This window comes from Camelina sativa, chromosome 13 (genome assembly GCF_000633955.1).
Source record: "Camelina sativa cultivar DH55 chromosome 13, Cs, whole genome shotgun sequence".
Lineage (NCBI taxonomy): Eukaryota > Viridiplantae > Streptophyta > Magnoliopsida > Brassicales > Brassicaceae > Camelina > Camelina sativa.
In genome coordinates this window covers 2,403,187-2,415,882 of record NC_025697.1, presented here as the reverse complement: position 1 = coordinate 2,415,882, position 12,696 = coordinate 2,403,187, and the positions used below count along the sequence as shown (strand labels likewise).

General features: G+C 34.3%; 2 protein-coding genes across 3 annotated transcripts; one reads left to right on the top strand and one right to left on the bottom strand.

Annotated features, from left to right (window-relative positions):
• Positions 6,712–8,997, top strand: LOC104734629 (B3 domain-containing protein At5g06250-like). 2 transcript variants are annotated; one of them, XM_010454241.2, is made up of 3 exons: positions 6,712–7,430; positions 7,951–8,143; positions 8,777–8,997. In XM_010454241.2, the coding sequence occupies exons 1-3, from the start codon at positions 6,818–6,820 to the stop codon at positions 8,781–8,783; spliced, it is 813 nt and encodes a 270-aa protein (XP_010452543.1). In that variant the 5' UTR covers positions 6,712–6,817; the 3' UTR covers positions 8,784–8,997. The 2 variants fall into 2 exon arrangements, with proteins under 2 accessions (XP_010452543.1, XP_010452542.1); XM_010454240.2 differs by having other exon boundaries at positions 6,714–7,430; positions 7,951–8,174.
• On the bottom strand, positions 11,139–12,567 carry LOC104734628. Its single transcript, XM_010454238.2, has 3 exons — positions 12,343–12,567; positions 11,834–11,987; positions 11,139–11,604 (listed from the first exon to the last, which is right to left on the bottom strand). The coding sequence occupies exons 1-3, from the start codon at positions 12,478–12,480 to the stop codon at positions 11,399–11,401; spliced, it is 498 nt and encodes a 165-aa protein (XP_010452540.1). The 5' UTR covers positions 12,481–12,567; the 3' UTR covers positions 11,139–11,398.

Sequence of the window (12,696 nt, the reverse complement as noted above, 5' to 3'; positions counted from 1 at the left end):
TTTAAAAAAAAAAAAAAAAAAAAGAAGTGTGGTCCTCTCCCTATTCGGCTATTCCTCCGGGTTTGAGTTTTGTTTGGAAATAATTAGAAAATACTACTACCAAATGCTTTGGTCCCCCTGCTTAAGAGATATCAATACCTTAGTCAATAAGTTTTTCTTCACACATACCTATGATGTATGTATATGCAAATGCAAAAATTATATTGCCATCTGATACCATTAGATAGAGCTGAGTTAATGCTTAAGTTATAGGTTTAAGTTTTAACTACACTTTGTTTTTAAGTTCACTATTGACTTATTAATTCTTTTTTATAACTCGAGACCATGAGTTGAAACATAACAATTTCTAGTGATCCATTTGGGAAACCATACCTGAAAGGGTAGTGAATTGATATGAATCACAATCCCTCACTTACTAAACTACACCATGAAAATGTTATTTCTCAATTCAAAAACGTCTTACCCAATATACGTATATGATACATCCAAAACGTATTATTGTCACTCAAAATAGATACTTTAATACTTCATTTGGTTAGTATGCACGAGGGATTGCTCCACTTGGGATGACTAGTTCGAGACTGAATACATACACTATCTTTTATGAAACAGCGAGATATAACTTTCAAACCGTTCCGACAATTCCATCTTAGTTTCAACAAATCTTAATGTTTCAGCAGTTTTTATTAGAGAGACATATTTGTTCTTATTTTTTTTCTTCTTAAAACATACTAAAATGTTATTATCTACATTTATACGAAAACGAACATTTAGATAGGAAGTACAAGTACTCCATCTAAGCGTAAGAAAATATCATCTTAAAAGATTGATTATACTACAGATATTGTAAATGATCTCGATTTCAGTCGAATGTGACGTACCTATAACCTATTTGTATAACGCAAGATATACGCCATTGGTTTCAACTTGAATGGTAAGTCAATCAACAAGTGAATCCTCTATTAATATTATTGTATTTGGAAAGTACTCACTCATAACGAAAACACGAACAACTAAAAGGGAACCATTTGTGGACAAACAACAAGGGGGAACACGATTTGAAGAAGAAATAAAGAGATGATGCTATTTTTACTAGGGAATCGAGAAAATATCATGAATATGTAAGACTAATAAGAATAGAAAAATAGCAACTTACCCGAAGCTCAGTGAAGCTTCACGCACCACTTTCCAAAAATAACAAAGGAAGGTTGTCGTTTAGAGACATTTAAATAAAGGAACTTGCAGATTATAGAAACCCTCCACGATTTACATCGCAGATTCCGCTCCTGCCCCCTTTTATTTCCTTCGAGGGAGCATTATATATATATATATATATTACTACGTTATACGTGCAGGTGTATGTAAACAATTTGGTAGTATTCTAGTATACGTGTGTGTGTGTGTCTCAATTTGCTCAAATAATGCTTATTTATATATGCGACTACAATTTACGTATGACCAAGAAAATTTCTTGCTTGGAAAACTCTGAGAGGTGTCCACTACGTCCTCCCACTATCTATAGACTATAGTTGTACATGTTTCGTATGCGTATTTGTATAGGCTTATCACTTTATTGCAATTTGCAAGAGCGCTAAGGTTATCCAAAATGTGGACTCAGTACAGGTCATGTTGAGACTTTTGAGCACTCGATTTTGTACCGTACGTCAATACCTGGTTTGGCGAGTATTACTTTGCTACCTGAATGACATAAACGAATATCAAGTATTTTGAAAATTTGCAAAAACAAGATCACATTTTGACACACATACTTCGTAAAAATTCCACTTAATCTTGCAGCTTATGAAATTGATACACTTCATATATAGAATAGAGAGGATTTAAATGTAATACGTATGTAGTTAACAGTCGATTCACATATTCCAACTTTAAAAACTTTTCAACGTAGGTTTACTTACATATAAAAACGTGAAAACTTGATCTTCAATACAAACTAAACGTTAGACTAATCAATATAGTTCGGTGATTTAGAGATAATCTAACCTGATTATAAACCTTTCTTCCCTTTGTTGCCAAAATTTACATATACATATGTGCTCTCCAATAATTTCCCTTCGTTATTATTAACAAAAAAAATATATATACATATCATTTGTGACGAATGGAAGAAGAAAATAATATATAAGTATTATTTATCAAATTGCATAGGATTAGAAGACCAGAAAATAATAAATCATGCTCTATGAGACTCTTAACATACAGCGAAAATAAAAATAAAAGGACAAAATACATACAAGAGCCCAACAACCTCAACTGTCATTGGAGAGGAAATGACCCTAACATGTGCAATATCACTATAGTGAAAATATAAACTTCTAACATAGATGTTAAAAATTACTTACAGAAAAGGACATAAATAAAATAACAAAGTGTACGCGTTTAATTGGTGCAGACGTACATGCGAAAAAGGTGTCTCGAAATCGACCTGGAAATGATGTCGCCTTTGTCCCATAACTTAAATCTTTTTGCAACACTAATTCAATCATTATGTGCTGAAGAAGACATGTCTTAGCTATGGAACAAATTCATTCTGAAACTATGTCACACGTATAATTACAACCCCCGGTGAAGATAAATACCACAATTATCAGCACCCGTGACCGTGCTTGGTTTTTGTGATTGGATTAGAGCGCGGGACATGAAACAAATAGTTTTGTAAGATAAATAACTTCACTTGCTTATCAACTATAAAATTCTATGTTATGTTATATTAACAACAAATCCCTTCTGTTTTAGACGATATTCGGATGTTTCAAAAGCTCATTTGAAATGTCAAAAATTTAGAGAACTATAAGTTCGTTACACCAACCTTAGCATGGCTCGCACTGATAGTATATGCATATTTGTTTCGCAAAAGTTATGTTTCATACCAGATAAGCATAATATCACATGTTGTGCTTTCGCAAAGTGGTGTGAGACGTGTTGCTTTTTTTTTTTGAGTGATTCTTGGCGCTCTTCTGATAAGTTGAAGTGGGAGGTCATCGTCCGCGGAACTTTTATAGATCAACGATATATAACTGGCGAATACTAATAACTGGTTTTTTTTTTTTCAATTATCCTCAAATACCAAAAGAATTGATATATGTGCATTATATAAATGAAAAGAAGTAGAAATCTAGGTATTATCATTAAAAGCCAAAAAAAAAACTATGTATCTCTGATGAAATTTTGAAATAGTTAGAAATATATAACACGACAAAGATCTGTGAGGAGAGGATTGAAACACGAAAAGAGGAGGAAAAAGATCCAATGATACAAATCTTATCGCATAATTGTTGTTTTCTTCTTATAATTACATTTGAAGAAAAAAAACCCAACTTTCTATTTATATATTATCATTTGCTATATTATGAGTTTATATTATAATCAGTTTAGATGGTCCTCTATACTTGAAGGGCAGTTGGCCCACTGTCAGCAATCAATTTTCATTTTATTCTTTTACGAAACCTTGATAAGAAAAATAAAATTTAACATGAATAATCATATATAGAGACTAGAGTATAGATTATGTAAATAAAAAAAAACTGGATGTCGAATATTTGTTATTAGAGTTCTGTTTGTTAAAATTTCAAATGATGGAAGTGTAAAAGCTTTTGGAATTCGGTTCACTATCATATATATCTTAGTAATATTTAGTCAAAAATTAAGAAAGAGAAAAAAAAAACGTCTAAAAACCAATAATGGTGTCCAGCAAGCACGCGAAAAATGTTTCAGAATTTGTTTTGTAAATGAAAAATGGTAAGAGCTTTTTTTATCAAAAAAAAATATGAAAAATGAAAAGAGTTTACTTTATAATTAAGAAAAACATTTGGTAAAAAAAGTCGTCAAATAAAACAGAACCGGACCACGTTGGTCTCCATTTGCATGTCTTTTGGATTTTACGATTATCTTTAGAAAAATGATGTGTGGTATTAAAGTTAAGATCGAATAGATAATTATAATTTTATGCACTTTACTGTAAAAAAATACTTACATGGTAAAATCTTGTAGATTTATTGAGTGATTTTGTTATAAGAATATAGTTTATCATTTTTCATGATTTTAAATGTTGACATATCTATCTAGCTATGAGATATTTTGCACCTAGTAGTTTCACAGCCTTTTCTTCTGTGTTTATATGTATCAATTTTTTAACCCAATGAGAGTTGATTGGTTAATAGTTTATTCTTCTGTGGCACTAAATGCAGCTATAGTTCGAGTCCTCTCATACTTTTTTTTTTTTTGGGGAATCATAAAACAAAGAAAGAGAAGAGAGTAAGAATTGAAGATGCATGGAATGGTGTGTGGGAAAGGCAAAGCACATGACTCCACAAGTTGCGTGAGGGTAAAGTGTCTCCTTCGGGTGAAAAAACCATTATTATGCCCTCTCAACCGTTAGATCTCTCTTCCTTCATCATGCTTCCGTCATCCTCTTTTTCCCCTACGCTATCAGCTTGTATAGTTGTATTATATCTTTCATTTACTATTTGTTACTAAATTTTCTTATGAAATTGCCTTCAATTTATATATAGCTTCATATTTATAATCAGTACGTTGGGGTTCCTAAAAGAACTTGAACTTTCAATCGTTTCTCAGAAGAAATAATCATAAGATGAGTCCTTAAAAACTGAAGAGCTTAAGCGTACATTAGAGTGTACATACACTATATTTATGTCAATTATTACCGAAAAATCCTATATATAAGTGACACTATTTTTCCAAAAAAAAGAGGTTAATATTGTCTCAATCTTTTTATAAGAATGAATGAATAGAGAGATTGGTATTGGTAGTGATTGGTGAACAAAAACAAAGTATTACAAGTGGTACAATTTTGAATTTTTACCAATCACAAAAACTTTACCAAAAACTTTATTAAAAGCTTTACTCTTTGCTTTTTTGTACAATTTTCACGTACAACTCTTTCTTACAGCTTTGGCTATGTTAACAATCGGAGCCATTCTTTCCTTCCAAAACCAATGTGAGGGAGTAAGTATTATTTGATCATAATAAGTGTTGGAGTTTATTTTTATTTTAATATGTTGTCCGTGGGAAGGGGGTTAGGTTAGATAGATGGTACAAATTTATGTAGCAGAAACACAGAATAAAAATAAAAAAGATAATTAAATCACTATTTAAAATAGGAAATCGTTTTTTTCCTTTTTTTCTTTCTCGGAGGAGCTCAAAATCAAACATGCTCGTCCTAATTCAGTAGTTCTTATAATATTTCCAGCAGCTACACTGCTAGTGTTTACCTCCTACCTATTAGACCTCCCAATTGTTTGTCATCTATTATTTCCTTAAAATAGACCCAATACACAAATGCAGTAGTACACTACACATATATGTCGTCGACGTTAAGAAGAAAAATAACTATTTTGTAATATATTACCATCACCAAAGATTTTGTAGAACTTGTGTTGCAAAAAAAAATCTTGTGTAACTTGAATCCAACAGTATTTTACCTTAGACAGTAAAGGTCTTCAACAAAAATGTCGAGAGTAATTTTAACACAAAAATAAAAATGTCGCGAGTATGTGTGAAAGTAAAGAAAACGTCGACTACTATACCTTCTTTTACTGTGTCATTAAGATTAATCTATTCTTGTTTAAAAAGACAAAGTAAAAAATGTATATATTCTTTATCAGTTGGCAAGTATTGGATTATTATATATCCTTTATATTTGTTTCGAATGTAAATTTTATAACAATATTCGTTAATACTAAAAATGATGCTGCAATAAAATGTAGGCTAATGCCAAACTTTGATTGTGATCGTCAACCCCAAAATAGATATAACTTTACTTACCAATGAAAAGGCTTTTTAAGAACCTGAAACTAACACTGATGACGAATGCTAACGTTAGTGCATCGAACTTCGAACACCGAACACGGCCTAACAATACGTATCATTTATCGCAGTTGACTGTGAATTACGTACGTCTAACTTTTACGAATAAAATGTGTATGAATATATATGCTGTCTATTAATTGCGTCGAGATAACAAGGACCATATCTTTGTTTTTCTTCTTTTGGTAACATTTCGAGAGGCACGCAACGAACATAATTTTTTTCAGGATGCTACTAAGAAATGACATAAAAAAAAAATTGAACTCCCAATAATTGCATTTTCTTTTCAAAATGGTCAGATCCTTCTAGCTCTAAATAGGTTGATTCTTTGGGTTTTCGTGTAGCCTAACTTTTACTTTTTAATAAATCTTTTGGTTCTTCTTTCTTGTCTAGAATTTCTTCCTAATCACCAATCTCACCTGAGAATATAACCTTTTCATAACTCCTAACAAAATTACATATAAGAGATTTTTAATTAACATATCTCTAGCTACGTACCTATTATAAACCTTTATATAAAACTGAAGTATCATACTTCAAGTCGTGGAATCCAATGTATTCAAGAACATTCACCGAACATACATTACATAAATATTATGTAGACAAATAGAATAAAAAAAAAGGAAATAGTAAATCCATATAAGAATACGGACTGCAAGAAGTAGCAAGAAAGTAATAATGATGGAAAAAGATAAAACATCACGCAAAACCTTAAAAGAAAGAAAAGTCTTCTGGTTGTCGTGTGTTGCTCTCTCCTCAAAATAGTTTTTTGCCAATGTTTTCACGTCAATTTTTTTTTTAACCTTCAAAAAAAAACACCCAATTGTTTTTTTCATCTCTCTCCTTCGTATCATACTATATTAGTACTACGAGTACCCACCTCTCTCTTTCACCTAACCATCTATCTCTCTCTCTCTATACCACTCTCCATTCTCTTTCTCTCTATCTCTTTCGCTTTCTATCTCCTAGAAAAATGTCAGTCAACCATTACTCCACAGACCACCACCACACTCTCTTGTGGCAACAGCAGCAGCACCGCCACACCACCGACACATCGGAGGCAACTACCACCGCCACGTGGCTGAACGATGACCTAAAAGAGTCACTCTTTGAGAAGTCTCTCACACCAAGCGACGTCGGCAAACTCAACCGCCTCGTCATACCAAAACAGCACGCGGAGAAATACTTCCCTCTCAATGCCGTCGTCGTCTCCTCTGGTGCTTCTGACACTTCATCGTCGTCGGAGAAAGGGATGCTTCTAAGCTTCGAAGACGAGACAGGTAAGGCCTGGAGGTTCAGATACTCTTACTGGAACAGCAGTCAGAGCTACGTCTTGACTAAAGGATGGAGCAGATTCGTCAAAGACAAACAGCTCGATCCAGGCGACGTTGTTTTCTTCCAACGACACCGTTCTGATATACGGAGACTCTTCATTGGTTGGCGTAGACGTGGCCAAGGCTCCTCCTCCTCCTCCGCTCCAGCTACTAACTCCGCCACTTCTATGGCAGCTCCTTCTTATCGTCAAATCCACCACGCCTCTACTAATTACTCTAATCCTCCTTCTCACTCAGAGTTTTCCCACTACGGTATATATGTATTTTATCTCTTTTTTGTTTTTTTTACCATTTTACCTTTCTCCTTTTTTGTAGAGTAAATTAGTTTCTAATTTTATTTTGTTTATGTTAATCATGTTCAAGAGTATCGACTATAATGCTGTCGGGGGGATTAAAACATTACACCAAAATATAGATTTTTCTTTCTTTCTTGATAGCTAATAATGTAGGTTAATGATATTTTAGTATTAACAACTACCTGAGATAAGTGTAACATTCTAGTAAGTACTTAGTATTATACAGCTATTAATTAAATTTTGTTTTTCTCTTCCCTTAATACTACTCCATATAAAAATGAAAGACCTCGATCGATTACTTGATTTCTCCAAGCTGTAACTGATAGTATAATATAGCTAGCTATACACGCGCATGTAAGAGCGCGTGAAGAAGACCGTCCAATCCCCTGGGACAAACGTGCTTTTTGTTCAGTTGTGTACTTTTTTTGTTTTGATCTGATTAATTTAAAAGAAGCGCACGTGTCGGTGATTTACAGGAGCCGCCGTAGCAACAGCGGCGGAGGAGACTCACTCCACACCTTCGTCTTCCGCCGTCGCCGGAGGGAGCTCAAGGACGTTGAGGCTTTTTGGGGTGAATTTGGAGTGTCAAATGGATGAGAACGACGGAGATGATTCCGTTGCAGCCGCCGCCGCAGTTGAATCGCCCGACGGTTACTACGGCCAAAACATGTATTACTATTACTCTCAACCTCATAACATGGTAATTTTAACTTTTTTTTTTTACCCTATAACACGATTCATTCTTAGGTACATTACATCATCACATCATATATACTATAGTATTATTATTATTATGATAATATAAAAACAGATGGATGACGCTGTTTCTCGAGACGAGACAGTTGAAAATATAATTAAATATACGAGACTGATTAGGAGAGATTAATATTAATACTATAATGAAAGAGGAATCAGGAATCTGTTAAGAGAGACTAGAGCCTTTTTTTTTTTTTAAGCAGTGGCACATGGCCACTTTTGTTCAAGTGACTTTTGATTTGTCTGAGAGAGCCCACTTTCATGTAGTACTGTATTACAATATAGTTTAGTTTTCATCTAATTATTAAGTATATATATATATATACATATGTTAGTCTCCATAATCACTGTTGCTTTTTTTGTTTTTAATTACTGGCGCCGCAATGTTTTTCTAACCATGAACATGAATAAGGAAATGTGTACGAAATTGATGTTTTGTATAATGCCTACCAGGTTTGAGTATGATTGTGGATGTAACATTACAGACTAGTAGTGTGACATGTGTGTTTTATTATGAAATAATAATAATGATAGTAAATAAAACAGAATATAGCTTTCACGGGGGAACGATGAAGAAGGAGCTGAGAGAGATAGACAAAGACGAGGATGAGAGAGATCCAAAGAAGTGACAACAACATTTTCGGAATCGACTAAAAAGGTTTTTTTTTTTTTTTTTACCTATGGGACCAGACTTTGTAGCCACACAGGCCAAATTTTCTGGAAAAAAAACTTGTATGCAAATTTTAATAAATATCTCAATTAGCTTCCGTACTGTATGTAACTAATTTGGAAAAGGAAAAAAAAACCGCTGAATTTGAGGACAAAGTCTTCTTTTTTTTCCTATATGTCCAAAAAAGTCAGAGAAGAAGAGCAAATATCTTCTCCCATTGATGATGATGATGTGTTCACATATACAATGCATTATGTGTAGTTGTACAATGTACTTGTGAAGTCATGATGATCTTTAAAAAAAAAAAAATTGTTTTGGTGAAAGATGAGATTGGAAATTGTTGAGATTATTTATAGAAACAAAAGTAGGGCCAATCAAATGATGCCTATTGTTGTGGAGTTTACTATATGGTCATGCTTTTTACCCTTTCTTACTACACAAGTTTTTGATAGTTTCATTTATTTTTTTGGTGGAACAATAATGGCTATTGTAAAACCAGTGCAGTTTTGGGAGAGAAACAAAAAATGTAAGGCATAGTTCAATTCAAATCAGATCAATCAAGTCACCTGCTGCACGTATATAATATATTGTAATTTTATCTCTTGAAAGACTGGGAGTCTACAAATTTTGACAAACAAATAAAAAGAGATAAAAAAATAAGACTTTAGAAGAAGAGTCCTACATGAACCTGTTTTTCTTATTTTCATGTACTAAGGTCAGATGAACAGTGAATCATCTGTTGAAAGCGATTGTCTGTTCATGTACTGCTTCTTTTAGTGCTCTATCAACATTTTTATCTCTCATTTAAAAGAAAAAAGAATCAATCATTGGATCAGTTATCCATCCATCCACCTCCATGTGCTTCCAAAAAGAGATTTGTGTTTATGATCCAATGATCTCCTTTATCAGATACATTGTTTCTTCATCATTTATATATCTCTCTTAGAAAATCCTTTAAACATGGGTTTTACAGCCATAATCTCATGGTTTTGTACCAGCTTTTCTGATATACTACTGCAATAAATCCGCTTACAGACTTAAAACCAACCTAAAACAAAGGAACTGTTCGAGAGAATCCTCAACTCTTGAGTGCCATCTATACTCAAAGGCTTACTCCATGCTCAACAAGTCTGCTAATTTATCTACTTATTCTAATTGTCGACTCTAGCTAACTTTCTAATTAACACATAGGCTTAACTCTTTTATGTTACACATTCCTCTCCACTATAGAAAGAGATTCTAGTCACTCAGGCAAGGGACTCTAAGTCTAGTCCCAAGGCTGCTTTAAGTTAGGAGAATCCATTGTTCAGAAACTGTTGGTAGTGAGACGGCTATAGCTTGGTTATGACAATAGCAAATTTTCATTTTACAATCATTTCAGTGGATGCTTTGTCAAAAAGAAGCTGTCGAAACTATCTGTGTAAGGCACCAAAGTAGTAAAGCTATATCTTGATTGGACAGAAAGTTTTCACAACAAAGATGGAAACAATACAACCTTATCATGACCAGTCACTACCTACAAATGTTCGGGTTGTATGTGCACATGTTCCAGTTTTGAGTGCAGTAGCAAGTGCTAATCTTTTTCAGGCAGGCGCATTTTTTTGACTTGACAGGATAGGTTGATAATCAACAGGTAATGCAAAATGCGTTTTAAGCTACTTTTGTTTCGATCTTACTTAGCCACAGGTGAAATTTCTAAGGGCCCATGAAGATTCAGAAAAGATACTTACTTGTTGACTTGAAGCTAATTGATCTCCGCTCAATGGTTTAGTGGCTCTGTAAGTGGGAGAGGGACCCTCAGCCATGTGCCATTATCACTAGTCTTTGAAGCTTTTAACTATAGTTAAGATGCTCAGTGGCCTCCTCCTGTATTAAGGGTTTGTCCTGCAATAAAGTCTTGATCATAACAAGACTTAAAGTACAGTTCTTAATCGACTGCTCAGCTTTTCCCCTGAAATATATCTGATATCTATGCTTTTTTAACAACTTCTAGGGGCCAGCCAACTTTTTCTGCAACAGCATTATGGAAGACTGTTACACATAGCATATATTAAAAATCCACTAACAATGCTTTTACCATGGGTAGAAACAAGGGTGTGGAGAAAATGCCAAACAAAATTGAAAGTCTTTCCTCGGAAAAAAAACAGGAGACATCTATAACACAGAGTTGCTTACTATTGTTTCAGCAGGTTCAAACACTCATCACCCTGCAGTGAGCTAGCTTGTGCTCAGTAAAAGTCCCGGAGAAATGAGTTCTGAATAAGCGCTGTAAAGGGGATCAAACCCATCACAATCAGGTTTATCACAAAAGTTTTTGGAACTTAAATCTATGAAGAACATCTGTCGATGTTTTTGTTTTCTAGAAGCTGCTTCAAAATAGGCTACATTGTGCATTAAAGACGAAATCATTGGATTGTTGTGGTACACCATCAAAGAACCCACGATGTAGCTACATACATACTCGCATTCACATAAATAAATCCTGCTTTTGGAGCTAACTAAAGGTCAGGTGGTCTCTTTTTAGACTTGTCAGCTTCATCTGCAGGGGCTTCAGACTCTGCTTTATTCTGCATAACTTGCTGCAAGCCCTCATGGTAGCCTTTTATAAAGCTTGCAAGAGCATCTTTATAATGAGAAGCTCGTGTCATGTACAGGCGATGTAAAGCAGGCCTCAGAGTCTCCATCCCACCTCTTGCAGCCACCGCTGTATATAAGTCAATAAGCGAATAGTAAACTTTAGTTGGGAAAAAGACTTCTCAATATCAATAACAAAACTCTTGTGACAAGGATAAGTGTTCCACTTATCAATAATTGTAATTTGCAAGCCAGATTACAATTTTGGAATGGCCGCCATTACCAACTTCGATCATTTTATTTTGAATATAAGTCAGAGACAATGAAGGTAGGCAAAATAGCATCACAGCAGTTCTTACCAAGATCTTCCAAAACAGAGGGCTCATTCTCAGTCTCCTTAGCTTGTTTTTTAGGTTCAGCGTCCCCTTGCTTCTTGTAATCATTTGGACGAAGTTCAGGACCTATATCTCGCACCCAGCTTGCAGCATAAAGCCTTGAAGCTTCCTTTAACACCTAATAACAAACATAAATAAGTTCACCCAGAATTGTTTAGCATTAGATCAAGTTCATATACTAGGGAAAAGACTAATTAATCAAAAAAAGTGGTGAGAATTATTCATACTGGAATCAAAAGATCCTATATAAGAAAGGACGAACCTTTTTTCTCAAACCAAGAAAAATCTCACATTTGTTTATCTCTATTTTCCAAAATAGACACAATGAAATCAAATCTCTGCTGATTTAAGGATCTAATAGAAGGATTCATTCACTCTAAATTAGAGATATAAACCACAATGAGCTCGAAGAAGATAGAAACTACCGGAAATTTCAAAGGAAAAAATAGGAAGGGAGAGTGAAGGAAGCTCACGAGATATCGCTCGTGCCAAGTCAATTTGCGGCGTTTAACGACGTGAGGAGGATCGGGGAGTGATGAAGGTAAGACGATTTCTTTGAGATCGTAACGGATGTAATCGGAGACCTTACGGTACACAACCTTCAACTTCATCTTTCACTCTTTTTTTTGTTTCTCCGGAGAAGAGACAGTCGCCGATCGCAGCGCAACGACTCACTCACTTAACTGACTCAGCTTCTAGGAGTTAACCTTCGCCGGTTTATCTATTCGAGACGGGCTTATTCGGTTTACTCTGGTTATGATTAATTTTATTCTCGGTTTAGCAATCGTAATTTTTAAGCAAAAACCAACCGATGGGCCGGTTCAAGA